Raw genomic sequence first — 13,220 nt, 5'->3', positions numbered from 1 at the left:
TACAGAAAGTGCATTCTGTCAACTTTTTAGTGCATGCAATTCACAATTTAAACTATGCAACTAGGGGAAATAATTAAACTGGGATAAGTATTTTATTAAAGTTTTTTAGCTAAGAACACAAGTCTGTCAACTGTCTGCGGTTTTAAGAGAAGCTCTGTGGCATGAAACTATGTTCCCACTGACACTAAAAACCCTCTTAGTTGGAGAGCTAGTTGCTGAAGCACACAGCTATTTCAAACCAAATAATTTTGCACTCTCTCTGTCTATATTGTGAAAACTGGTAAATATAACAGTGACATTCCCTAATAGTAAATCCAAATGGCCATAGCCTATGTTTCTGTATTCAAACATCAGCGGTCGAGTAAGTGCATTAATTCAGCGATCACAATCACAAACAATACAGTCAAGATCTTATGACAGAACACAGACCGGCTGAATGATGCTTTCATTAGATCGCTAAACTCCTGCTTGTTAGTGTTTTCAGATCATCGGCGGCGGCCCTTTCGCAATGAGGAGTGAGCACGTGTGCATGGTTGCCAGATTGCTTAAAATAAGCAAACACCGGGCAGCAAATGTATTGTAACAGTGAAGCTCTGGTTCGGCGATTTAAATTCTTGTTATCTGGAAACCGCTCTCATGAAAGCTCTCGTAGTAGAGGCGTGTAGAGCAGTCTGCAGTTACATGTTCCTTTTTTGCACGTTCCGTGCTTTCTTTTGGGAAAATATGCTTGAAATTGAAATATTTGATATTCACGATATTTTCTAATTTAACATCGTTTTAAAAATTATTCTGATATTAACGCTAATATTCGATATATGACCCAGCCCTAATCTACGATATACTTTGCCTTACGATGCTTTTGGGAAAAGTAGCTCTGGTGGTTCAAGTCCGAGTCTAGGCCAAGTCTAAATCCTCAGAAAACGCTAGTCTACATGGACCAAAGTAAAAATAGCCAGGCATCAAAGATATTTTTCTTCGTACACAAAGAAATCCAATTATCTTTACCCTTTTTCTGGGAAGAACGCAATTATAGGGAAACAATGTGACACTGATGACTTTCGATAACAGAATGCCATGGGATAGTGGAGAAAGGCTATATGGTCTATGAGATTTGAAGACCTGGACACTATCAATGCAAGGTGGAATATTCAATTACATCATCTCTTCTGGTACTGATCGTTTGGCTGACTAAGATCCCCTCCCTCATGACAGCACAATTTAATTTATATTCAGCTGAAATGGAAATTATGAAGAGAAAAACACTCATTCCTTCTCTGGCCAAAATGGTGGCCATTTACTTTTATATCATCAAACCCATTCCATTTCCAAACTGAACCTCGCCCTTGTGTCACACCGAACGGTGCTGCTCATCAAGGAATGCTTATAATGCTTCCTGACAAGAACTAAACAGTGCTCATCCTCTGGTGATTCTGGCCTCTCTACAATACTATTTGTGTGATCTTTCAGCATTCCCAGACCACAATTCAGTTCAAATCATCTGGTTCACTCTTCATCCATGCTCTCACCGTCAGCTTGACATGTGCATTACCATAATGTATCTCTCTAGTATGACACTGAGGGTAATTGCAATTACTACATCTCTCTTCCCCTTGTCACTTTACTGGCAAATGGAAAGCAACAATAATATTCCTTCGTCTGGAATGACATAAACATGGTCATCTTAAAAACTTGATCCAGGGAAGTTTAAAGAGTCTGAGGTCACCTTGCCCTCCACCTCTGCCATGCTTCCACCCCAGGTAGTTAACTACAATGAAGCTCTCGTTATCCACCATGCTATCAGTGACAGAGTTACACGCCCCGTTGTTGTCAACACACTGAAGAGCAGTGGCACGGTGAGATAGCATTGCATAGACAGCCTCTTCATAATGCTCCTGGGCAATGTCATGCTCAATGGTGGGCTCTTGTTAGGAGCTGAGGGAAGGTTATCAGTCCTGACACATGCTTATCAGCACACGTCCATCTCGTAGCACTGGTGCTGCGCGCACCACCCACCGAAGTACACAGATGCTGTTTACCCGCGCCAGGAGTGGGCCGCCACAGCTAATTCAACATGATTGTCTCCCAAAGGACAGAAAGCCGAGATTTTGACGGGGAAGGAGGGACAGAACTCAACACACGTCTTCCCAGAAGAAAGGGACCCAGTGCGAGGAGTCTATGCTTCCCATCGCTATTTTGTTAAACCTCGCTTAACATCGCTGAGGGAGGATTTTTGGGATCCGAGGGCTGATTCAATCATGGGTAATTGCTATCGGATAATAAAAGAGGACACACAAGGCGGGCTTATTCACCGGGATTCTTGGGGGTTTATTGACACAATATCTCTGCTGACAATTATCTCTCTGGCTCTGACAGGTGCACAATAACAGGCACTGGGATCTTTCTATTGAGCTGGTAAACTCAAGCTCCTTTTGAGTCTGGAAAGTGTGTGACATGAGGGGATTGAGTCTGATTCCAGACTGCTCTCATCCCTGTACTGCCCTCCCCATCCTCTTTCCTCAATCCACTAATCATATTCTCTTAAAAACTGCTGGAGAATCAATAGCCGGCCTGATTTACTTTGTAAGACGACATTAAATATTCAGACGACAGAGTCTACATATTGAGTCCGCTATCTCAAGCATTGCCGAATGTTTCCGGGTGAAGGCCTACCTGTCACATCGGCTTTAACTGCATTAAAGCATCTACATAATTCCTGAGGTTGTTTTGCCTGGACAGCGCCTCTTTGAGGAAATCGTAAATAGGGAGGTCAGCAGAAAGCGAAAGGACAGCACCCTGCATGAGGTTCTCTGGTACTTTTGGCCCTGTCCACATCGTGGTGTCTGCTCACTGATTTGACTTTAATGAAGAGACTGGATTTGTGCAGTTGTGCTCGCCTAAAGCTAAAGTCATGCAACTCTGGCAAAACAAATGAGGGAGGAGCAATTACGAGACGCAATAAACAGACTCAGCATTTTCCCCTTGAGCGCTAGAACTACATCACAGTTGCAGAAACCAAAAGCAACTAGGTACCCAAGGGCGGAATCAAATGAACCAACAGCACCCCTCGGCAGCTGGTGAGGGGTGCAGACATAAGGACTTGGAGAGAGGGAATTTAGTAGATGGGAATGCAAGCTCTGTAATGTTGAGAAGAAGAAAGCGTCATTTAGTAGCGATGTACGTAAGTGAGTGCAGCCAACCCAGCCCAAGTGATTTTCCACATGCAAGATGTTTTCAGGGGACTAAATATGCCACAATGACATCTGGCTGAGAGAATCACTGATTGCACTCTCATCACAAGCAGCAGCCAGTTGCAAAGTAAATGAGCTTATCCATGTTGTTCTCTAAGAGCTAAACGTGATTAAGGAATTCAGCCTATGAAAATGATGCTATAATCCCAAATCTCTTGAAGATCAAACATTCAGGAGGTTGAATTGTTCTCTCCTTTTCTCTGAGTGCATTAGCGGAAGAATAACAATAAATATTGAATATTAGCATTTTGCATTTCTTTAATTTTTGAATGGTGATTTATGTTTCCCTCAAGGCAAAACTGCTGACTTCCTAAGTGCTCCTAAATGCATAATCTTGTGGGAGGCAAACACACAATATTGTTAACTATTCATTAGCAACTGAACAAGGCGCTAAAGATGCATTATTGTATGCTAAAAGTTTAATCAGAGTGCTGTTAGGTTAGTTGGAGGAGATGGGATGTCAATTTTCCAGGGCACATTACCTCTCAGATGGGTAAAAAGCAAAACTTAGATTACAGTGGAACTGTGCACGTTAAACATTTCCAACAATACAGAAATGGCCAAACACAATAATGTTGACCATTTCCCAACCCTTTAAATAATGAGTTGAATAAATTACAAATGTGAGGCAGAATAAATACTGAATGCCGTTTTAAGACGCTGAGGCTGATACAACAGTTTTTAACTTTTATGCAAAGATCAAGATTGCCTGCTACCCATATAGTACAGCAGAGAGAAGTACTACTATGACTTGCACTACTTCAAGTCATATATACAGTATGGCTAGTCTGACATAAACTTAAAAAAGATAAATAAAACTTCTGAAAGATTGCATACAGAAAATCTACATATCCTTCTGTACAGTACTAGTCCAGGTGTGCTGACACTTATCAAAGCTTGAGGCTGCATGCACCAGATCTGATTGACAGTTACTTAACCTATAAATTCTAGAGTCACATAGTTGTCAAAGGTTTGTACTCACCTGCTCTCCTGGCTCATGGGACTTCATAAGGCTCTTCTCTCTGTACATTGACCAAAGGCCGACGTTTGGCAGAAAAATTAAAGCCACCATGAATAGAAATGCCATCTGCAGAACGCGCTTTTGCCTTCTCTTCATTTTGAAGACGCGAATGAGACACAATCCAGCGCTAGATAGACGCGTGTCTGCCGTGTGTGTACTCGAGCTCCGTATCTATCCTTGTAGAAGACGACAAACTTTCACCTGCAAGGAAGACAAAGTCGCCGCGTCATATAAGCAAACACTCCAAAATGAAGCGGAGCAACACAGACTTATAACGCGTATTAATCTCAGGCTCGAGAGCAACACTAGCTGTCTCTTAACTGACATACGTAATTAAGCAAACATTAACTGAACACTCTATAGAATAATCATATATTATCAATAATCAAGACAATTCTGCAACAGCCAGTAGAGCTAAGACAAAACATAAGCAGATGAGCTCGTTTTGTATCGGTCACGCGAGACGCAACGCGCGTAAGCAATACTATGAAAAGACTTACAGTAGAGGGTTATTTGCATGTTGAGACATGTATGTTGCTCAGTAATCCCCTCTCCTTTGTTGAAGACACACAAGGGGAGCGTTTCCGAGTACGATAACTGCAGAACAACGACGAGAGCTACGTTTTTATCAGTGGCAATGCGCTCTAGCTACAATTTGAAACCGTCTCGTGCTCTTCATTAAAACCCTCGCGCGCGTCCCACCTACTGAAGGTTTACGGATTCTTTCTCTTTCCTACTTGGGCGACTTCACATCGCCCTCAGCTTTAGATATTGCGGTTATAAACCACGTGTGCTGCGCATTAATATGAAAACATCCTCGCAGTCGGGCGATGCTTTCCGATGTGTGGGACAGCACAGTGAAGCAGCTGCCTTTACACCAACACGAGCTCACAGAGTAAAGAGGTGAGCGATTCTTAGCTTTGCTTTGAGCTGGTGAACTGTAGCTTCGCTTAATCTTTAAACGCAACTGTGTTTATACGTTCAAGCCATTAACTACTAGGCTACTATACATATATATAATGTATTAATTTTACTGTAAATTCTAGATGTCTGTAAGAATAAAATGTATTAATTGCTTTATAAGTCACGATATTAATATATATATATATATATATATAACAAGGCAGTACTGGTACAGTACTTTTAGAGAATCATATGAATAAATTCTGTACATGACTCACCTTAGTTTGTGGTGAAAAACTGTATAGAAGTATAAAGTATAGAATTTGATCACATGTAACATGCAGTATGTTATATTTATATAATATTTATCAAATATGCACAGCATTGTCTTTTATTTTTCATTTTAAGTTATGTTTAACAGGTTCTTTCGTTTATTTACATTTATTTAGTTTGAATTATTTTTAGTGTTCTGTATTTGTTTGTGACAATGTACTTTGTCTATACATGCTCGTTAACATTTTTGCTTTTTAACTTTTACCCTGTGGAGTCAGGTGTTTTTTTTTTTTTTTTTTTTTTTTGGCCTATCCATTTTAAAGGTACAAAGTTTTTAGTATTCAAACTCAACATATCAGTATTATATCAATGATTTGGAGGCTACTATGTATTAAGAATCTTTTGTTCACTGTGCATCATTAATTCTGCTGCTGTACTCTAAGAATTCCTCACACTGGGTAAGTCAATCAAGACTGACTCATGATCATGATCTTTTCTTTATTTATTTTTTTGGATTGGAGTCTCTATTGAAGAAGCACATATTTCTTTGAAGCTGTTTATTTATTATTGAATGCTGCTATACTTGATGGGAACGAAAGGGAGACAGATGGAGTGGGGTGGGGGTATGCTTACGCCAAAGGCAACTGCAGCACAGCATATGGAGACAGCATACACAAGGGATCACCTGATGTTTCTAAGTGAATTGCAGATCTTCATGAATTTTGTCAATACTAGGTTGGATCTGGTCCTGAATATTTAAAAGCAATGATACACAAACTTACTAAGATGATTTCCTTTGCTATTGTAAATAAAATATACAGAAGAATGAACTTTGTGTTGGTACAGTTTGAATTTCCAACCACCAACAGAGGGGGCCATTAGGCACAGCCTGCTCTAAAAATATTGTATGCATAGTGCTGCAGATATATATATATACACACACACACTGTATAATGAATGCTGCTGTAACAGAACCATGATTACCATGATTTGCATCACTCCATTCACAGCCTATTTGTTTCAGCACCATGGACAGCGATTGGCAAGCACAGTAAAGCAGGTAACTGAGGGCAATGTAAAAAATATCCACTGGTCTCATGCGAAGAGTCTGCTTCTCTACTTAGAACCTTAACCTAATATATCTTTGGAAACATATAACAAATTTTAAATGTACATAAAATGTAAAATCTACCTAAAAACACACACACACACACACAATGGCACATATCCTGCCAGTGCATCAGACTGCACTCACACTGGAGAAAATCATTCGTTCAAGGCAAGAATTCACTATGTCTGCTCTTTGTCTTAATTATTACGGTGCAGCACATCAGTCAGATCATTTGATGCAGCATATTGGCTGTGACAGAGAAGAATGAGCCATCTCAATCTTCCACATAGATTAAATTCTGTCAATGGCTTTGAAAGAGAGAAAAAGAAAGCAGGTTTTATGTTCGCTCACAAGGTGAGAAGTGTAATATCAGCACCATACTGTTGTTCTGAAAGAAATAAGAATGGAATCACCTTTTTCATATCATTTCAGCAATAAACAATGTATTTGTTATTATACAAACTATGATAGAAATAATCCCTCTGCTCTGATTGCAGACACCACTGACTGATACTCTCCACAAATATAGAAATTAATAAAAAATGCCCTTACTTTGAGTACAGGGCTCTGCTGTGCTTATTATAACTCTCACAGGTTCAAAAAAAAAAAAAAGAAAAGAAAAAAAAAAACAGAATCTCTAGACTGTGACTCATGCAAGACTGAACTGAAACTGAACTGAAAGGTGCTAAGAGATCAACATATGACACTGAGAAATATGCACCAGCTGGACTTGATCATTTACTCATGAGTAATTTCTAACACTGGATGTGTGATAACTCACTACTATTTGCAACAGCCAGTTTAGTCAGCCTCTCAATGCCACAAATACATGTTCACAGGGAGTGTTGTTAGATCTAAGGTCAAACCAAAGGGTCTGCTACTGCATTACCCCCAGAGAAAATTGGGGGTCAAATGCCAAGGTCTTACATTCAGTTAAGGCTGTAACTGTCATGTTACAGGATTTGACTTTATAGCCCTTTTGGGTATAAGCTTTTGTTTTTATTCTACTCTGTAACTCTGAGTTTGACTGTCTACTGTGCATCCCTTCAAAAAATTATTAATTAGTCCAACCTATCAACCAGCCTACCCAAGATCCCCAAGTGAACTGTCTTGCATGCAAAATTAATGCACCATAAAGCAAGTGACATAAATAAATGGCTGGGATGAATACTGGATGACAGCCACACACAAATCACTGCACAAATATAGTTTCCATCAAATGTATTCAGCATCAGTTTAAACTGATGAAGTGACAAATAATGGGCATGCTAATATTCTGCAGTCATGTGTGCAGATGCTGTGGAGGACAAGCACAATGAGTTATTCTAATCACAACGCAATGAGCTAAATGCCATGCCTGCAGCTAATTGTGAAATGTGACAAATGAGTGTTCATCTGAGGAGAAACAGATGAATTGTTTGCCTGAGGAAGACGGTACGTTTGAAGGATTTTAGGATGAAGATATTTGTTGTTTGTGTGAGGTGGGTGTTAATTTTGGGGGATATTTTGTGTATATATATATACACACACACACTGAAATTTGTCTAATAAACATTATAAAGGATGCAATAACTGCTGCGCGGTATAGGTACATTCCTGCAAATTGAACTTCACAGGATATTCTGCCATCCTAAGAAAGATTCCTATCTGAAGGGAACGTACAGTACATATTCAGTTTCATTGGCACTGCATAGGAAATAAGGGTATGTTGAAACATCACTTAATAAAACTGGTACTACTTTGACATATGTATAGGGACCCTGTCTGCCTAATCCCTCTTACTGTGTTCCCTGGAATTTGTAATTACTGTAATTACTACAGTACATGTTCTACTTGCAGTTGTTCACATCCTCGGACTAGGAATGTGTTTCTATGGCAACAATGTTAACAGCATAATTAATTTGTGGAATTTCAAGTCATCAATGGACAAAACCACAGTACATCAAGTAGCAGTCATTACACAAATGCCTTATTAATGTTCTATACTACATGTACTACTTTAGCTATTCATCTCTGTTCTTGCATGTTCTTTTATTTTCAGTTTATTCTTGCCTTAAGACAATATGTAATAACATTAAATTAAAGGAACTGATAAACAGAAATATTACAAAATAAATGCTTAAAGGGATAGTTCACCCACAGATGAAAATTCTGTCTTTAATTACTCACCCTTCGTTCCAAACCCGTAAGACCTTCATTCAACTTCGGAACACAAATTAAGATATTTTGGATGAAATCCAAGTGCTTTCTGACCCTGTATAGACAGCAACACAACTAATATGTTCGAGGTACAAAAAGGTAGTAAGGACATCATTAAAATAGTCCATGTGACATTGGTTCAACCATAATTTTATGAAGCTAGGAGAATTACTTTTTGCACGCAAAGAAAACAAAAATACAGCAGTTGAAGGTTATTTATGAGGTTATATATTAAGGTTGAACCACTGATGTCACATGGACTATTTTAGCGATGTCCTTACTACCTTTCTTGTCCTTGAATGTGTCAATTCTGTTGCTGCCTTTGCAGGGTCAGAAAGCTCTCGGATTTCATCAAAAATATCTAAATTTGTGTTCTGAAGATAAACAAAGGTATTACAGGTTTGAGGGTGAGAAATTAAAAAAATAAAAATAAAAAAAAACCTTTTTGGGTGATCTATCCCTTTAACTATATTTCACTTCTGAAGTCCCTGTATAAGTATTTCCACGTGGTGTTTTATTGCTCAGGTGTACAAGATACGAGTTTTTAATTACGAGTTTTACAAAGATATAAACACTTTTTACAAGTCAGAATCTCGTAATTACAGATATTATGACATGGTGTCAATGTACTTTCCATACACTTTATTATCCACCACACTGTTGCGGTGGTCAGGTGGTACAACTTTACAAGTTATGTTATGAGTTTTACCATGATGTCAACATTTTTTACAAGTCAGAATCTTGTAATTATGTTAATTCCAACATGTAATCCACTTTATTTTTCAATTAAGCTATTTTTTTTTTTTTTGTGAGTGTTGGAGCTATAGGTAAATAACTAAGAATATTTGCGCTACAAACCAGCTCATTTATGATTATGATAATAAAATAATACATTTACAAATGCAATATAAATCAATTTATTTTTATTTATTTATTTATTTTCACAGCTAAAATAACTAGAAGTGAATGATACCAGAAGCCTCACACACTCAAGTTAAGTACAGTAGGTAAAAAAAAGGGTGGATATCAAACAGCAGAGACCCTCTCTGGTTTCTTAAAAACCCAACCAGTGTCATCAACCTCAGTTATCAATTGCAGTACAAATAACTTTTTATTTTTATATAATATTTTTCAATATTAATACTACTTTTGTTGCAATATTAATCTTGCAAGGCTGATTTGTTTTTAATGGAAGCTTTAATATATGTATTAAAGTTGCAGTGCAACAAGAGGGATAAAGTCATTTTCACAAAAACAGTAACCAAATATCACATTTTAGACTGTCACGAGCAGTATGGAATTAATGGCTATGCAGATAAATAAATATGCAGATAGTTTAAGCAAGAGTAGGCATCTAAAACGTCCAAGAAATGCACTTAAATATAAACAATACATTAAACTATGTCAAAATTCAGTAACACTTTGATTCAAATATCAGAAAACCATCAAGAGGACCCAAGGCGAAACACAAACTTTGTTCATTAAATGGCCATTTGAAGTGGAAATAGGCCTTGACAGACTGTACAAATTCAAAAATCATTTTACAAAGGGCTGAACGATTTCATAACATTCATTTGCCCAGATAGATGAAGGTCATATTTAATAGGGAGTGTGCCAGTGTAGTAACTAAAGTGTTAACATCAATAAAAAAGAAATGTTAATGGATGCAAGACCTCACACAAACTTACAAAATCTGGAGGGCTGAGCTATTCCATGACTGTTCTTCACATCCGTTCATTCCCTAACCTTTCTAGCAGGTGTAACGGTTCCAATTTACAGGGCTGAGGTCTATTCGCATCCCCATTTCTCCACGCCGAACAGAGAAAATGACTGCTGAGAGCAGAGAGAATGGAGCCCTACTTAATCCCTCTTGACTGGGAACAAGGATTTCCTCTTACGCTTGTTAACCGGACACTGCTCAACACAATGCTTCACGGCAGATATCTAAAATTCCCATCTACCAACTATATTGCCGGCACAACTCTAAAGCTTTATGGGCCTAGTCTGTGCTTTTCTTCATTAATGAAAACACAGATCTAGATTTTGGTGATATTTCGGACCGAGTAGGAACTGGAGAACACTGAGGCAAGCCGATTAAAAAAGCGTCAATCAACAACATGAGATTAAATGCACATGCCATTAACAATATATGACAGAGATTTGATTTTCCTGACAGCACAGCATCTGTGCCTCCGAGATGAGGCGAGTGGGCTGAATCGGTGCTGCTGCTGCAGGTCTTTGAACACAGGTCTACCACGAGAGATGAAAGCTGAGGATAAACCAGACAGTTGCCGTTCAAATGGATGCTGCTGCCGCCTGCATGTGCAGTGATAAGGAAAAGGACAGCGTGAGAGCCCTCCAGAGCCCGCTGGAAAAGAACACCCAGGTTCAGCTTCAATCGAAAATAAATCTCCCGAATGAGTTTTAGACAGCATAGCAATGGTCCTCAGACAGGGGGAGAGCGGAGTGACAGTGTGCATCATGTGACCAGAGATCATAATCTCGGCAAAATACTTCTCTGGGTAACTTTAGATTCTGTAATTGGTTTATTTAGTATACTGTAATAAGCAAATCAGTAAAATGAATTAAAATATTCATCATTAACCATTTTAATGTGCATATTTGACTGATTTAAATGTATCACTGAATACAGATAAGTAAAGTACGTAAATAAATGTTTTTGTGAGACATTCAAATCCGTAAAATATGCATATTAAAACCTAAAGATGGAAGATGAATAGTTTTAGCTGGTTTGCTGTATATATTATAGCATATATTTTATTATTTCCTGAATTTTGTGGCACCAATAGTTTTGTGTTTGAAATTAACAGCAAAACTATTGGTGTTTCAGACATACAGTATTACCTCTATAGTGGGGTCAATTTAGCACCAGGTCTATAAATTACATAGAGGAACAATGCATTCAATCAGCCAGAAATGTCAATCCTGAAAATGGAGGAGGGAAAAGATGCTCTAATTCAGCCAAAGTCCACTTCGGTTCTCAAAAGATTTATAACTGTGATAAACATCCACCACTCAGCAAGAAAACTACACAGAAAAAAGATACATTAGACAGTTTCAAAAGAGATCATACGTCCTTGACTGTCAAAGAGCAGACATGAGTGCAATCGGAAATGTCTTGTGGGACTTTAACATAGCCGCCCATCAAAGAAAAAACACAGGGCCTTGTATTGATAACATCAAAAATGCAGACTTTTCTCTTTTATCTCTGTTGGAAACAATTCAAGTTGTGTTTTTGTGAAGGTCAGATCAGCCATTTAATGTTTCTGCGTTATGTGCTGACTTTGCAAGACATGGGCCCATGTTCTAGAATTATAGGATGGTGAAGAAAAAGGTAACACCCCGGAACCAACCTACAGTAATCATCCAAAATGAGTTTTTTAAAGACAAACTTATGCTGTTAAAGCAAAAACATACAATAAATCTGCACATAGGGATAACCAAACAACTTGAATTTGGATAGTACCAGCACCACAGAACATTCTCCTTGCTTTTTTTTTTTTTTTTTTTTTTTTAAACAAGGAGAATGTTACCATTTAGGCGAGTGTCTGGCTTCAGGCTTAGCCTGAGGTCACCGGCAACCTTCTGATCCAGTCTGCCACAATCAAGAGGTTAGGTTTCTAAGGGTCCCTAGTGAGAAAATGGGAATGTGCAATTGAAAAAATGCATGTGAAACCGAGTTCAGACTGGACGATTTTAGCCCAGTTTTTGGCTCGCTGACAGGTTTTGAGAAATCGCTGACAAATGCCCGAAATCACAGGCAAATCGGTGCTCGTTCATGCCAGTGACAATCACGCAGTGTGAATGAGCAAAGATGCGATCTGAGAGAATCGCCGACGAGTCGCCGACACCCGTGAGATTCAAAATCATGCTGCGTGAAAAGTGTTCTGACTGAAAACTACATCGGCGATGACCGACAGCCAATGAGAGAGCAAGATACACAGCAGCGGGGAGTTCTGGGAGGAGTTATAGACCACAATATCAGCAAGCATGGCTTCTTTTCTTTTTCTTGTTTTCGCTGCAAATCAGCGCACAGGCAATTCGTATTGCAAGCTTCTTGCGGGCTACCATTTTTACTAATAATCCCAGTCTCACGTGAGAACTCCGGTCTTGCACGCGCGATATCGCATTGTTTCCTTGTCACTTCTCGCGTGTGTTTGGTTGTGAAACGTAGTTTGCGTGCCAGACAGAGTTGACGGCGATTCTTCCTATTGTAAAGTCATGTGTGAAACCTTCTGTCGCCGATCCATAGTGCAGTGTGAACACAGCAGTGACTGAATCCTGGCCAAGATAGTCATGCAGTGTGAAAAGAACAGTGACCTGACTACTTTGAAGATCGTGCAGTCTGAACTCGGCTTTATCTGTGTTGTGATATTTGCTTTAAAATCCCTGTGTGTCGCCATTGTTGTGTGGATAGTTGTTGAATTGTTGGAGGGAAAGTTAT

At 38.9% G+C, this 13,220-nt stretch overlaps 1 protein-coding gene and 1 long non-coding RNA gene across 3 annotated transcripts in view; one reads left to right on the top strand and one right to left on the bottom strand.

Moving 5' to 3' along the window:
- Positions 1-13,220, bottom strand: part of LOC109108374 (polypeptide N-acetylgalactosaminyltransferase-like 6) — a 224,313-nt gene that overhangs the window by 185,031 nt on the left and 26,062 nt on the right. The window contains exons 1-2 of one of the 2 annotated variants that reach the window (XM_042716526.1): positions 4,770-5,108; positions 4,231-4,470 (exon numbers count right to left, since the gene is read on the bottom strand). In XM_042716526.1, coding sequence (XP_042572460.1) covers positions 4,231-4,365 — 135 coding nt within the window. In that variant the 5' untranslated portion in view covers positions 4,366-4,470; positions 4,770-5,108. Of the gene's footprint in view, positions 1-4,230; positions 4,471-4,769; positions 5,109-13,220 lie in introns of those variants that run through there. The other variant, XM_042716527.1, reaches the window with a different exon arrangement.
- LOC122135854 overlaps positions 5,044-13,220 on the top strand; it is a 30,535-nt gene continuing 22,358 nt past the window's right edge. Inside the window, exon 1 of the long non-coding RNA XR_006153699.1 lies at positions 5,044-5,172. This is a non-coding gene — a long non-coding RNA (uncharacterized LOC122135854). The remainder of the gene's footprint in view (positions 5,173-13,220) is intronic.

Source organism: Cyprinus carpio, chromosome B1 (genome assembly GCF_018340385.1).
Source record: "Cyprinus carpio isolate SPL01 chromosome B1, ASM1834038v1, whole genome shotgun sequence".
NCBI lineage: Eukaryota > Metazoa > Chordata > Actinopteri > Cypriniformes > Cyprinidae > Cyprinus > Cyprinus carpio.
Note: the sequence above shows the minus strand (reverse complement) of the source record. Positions and strands in the feature narration are given on the sequence as shown.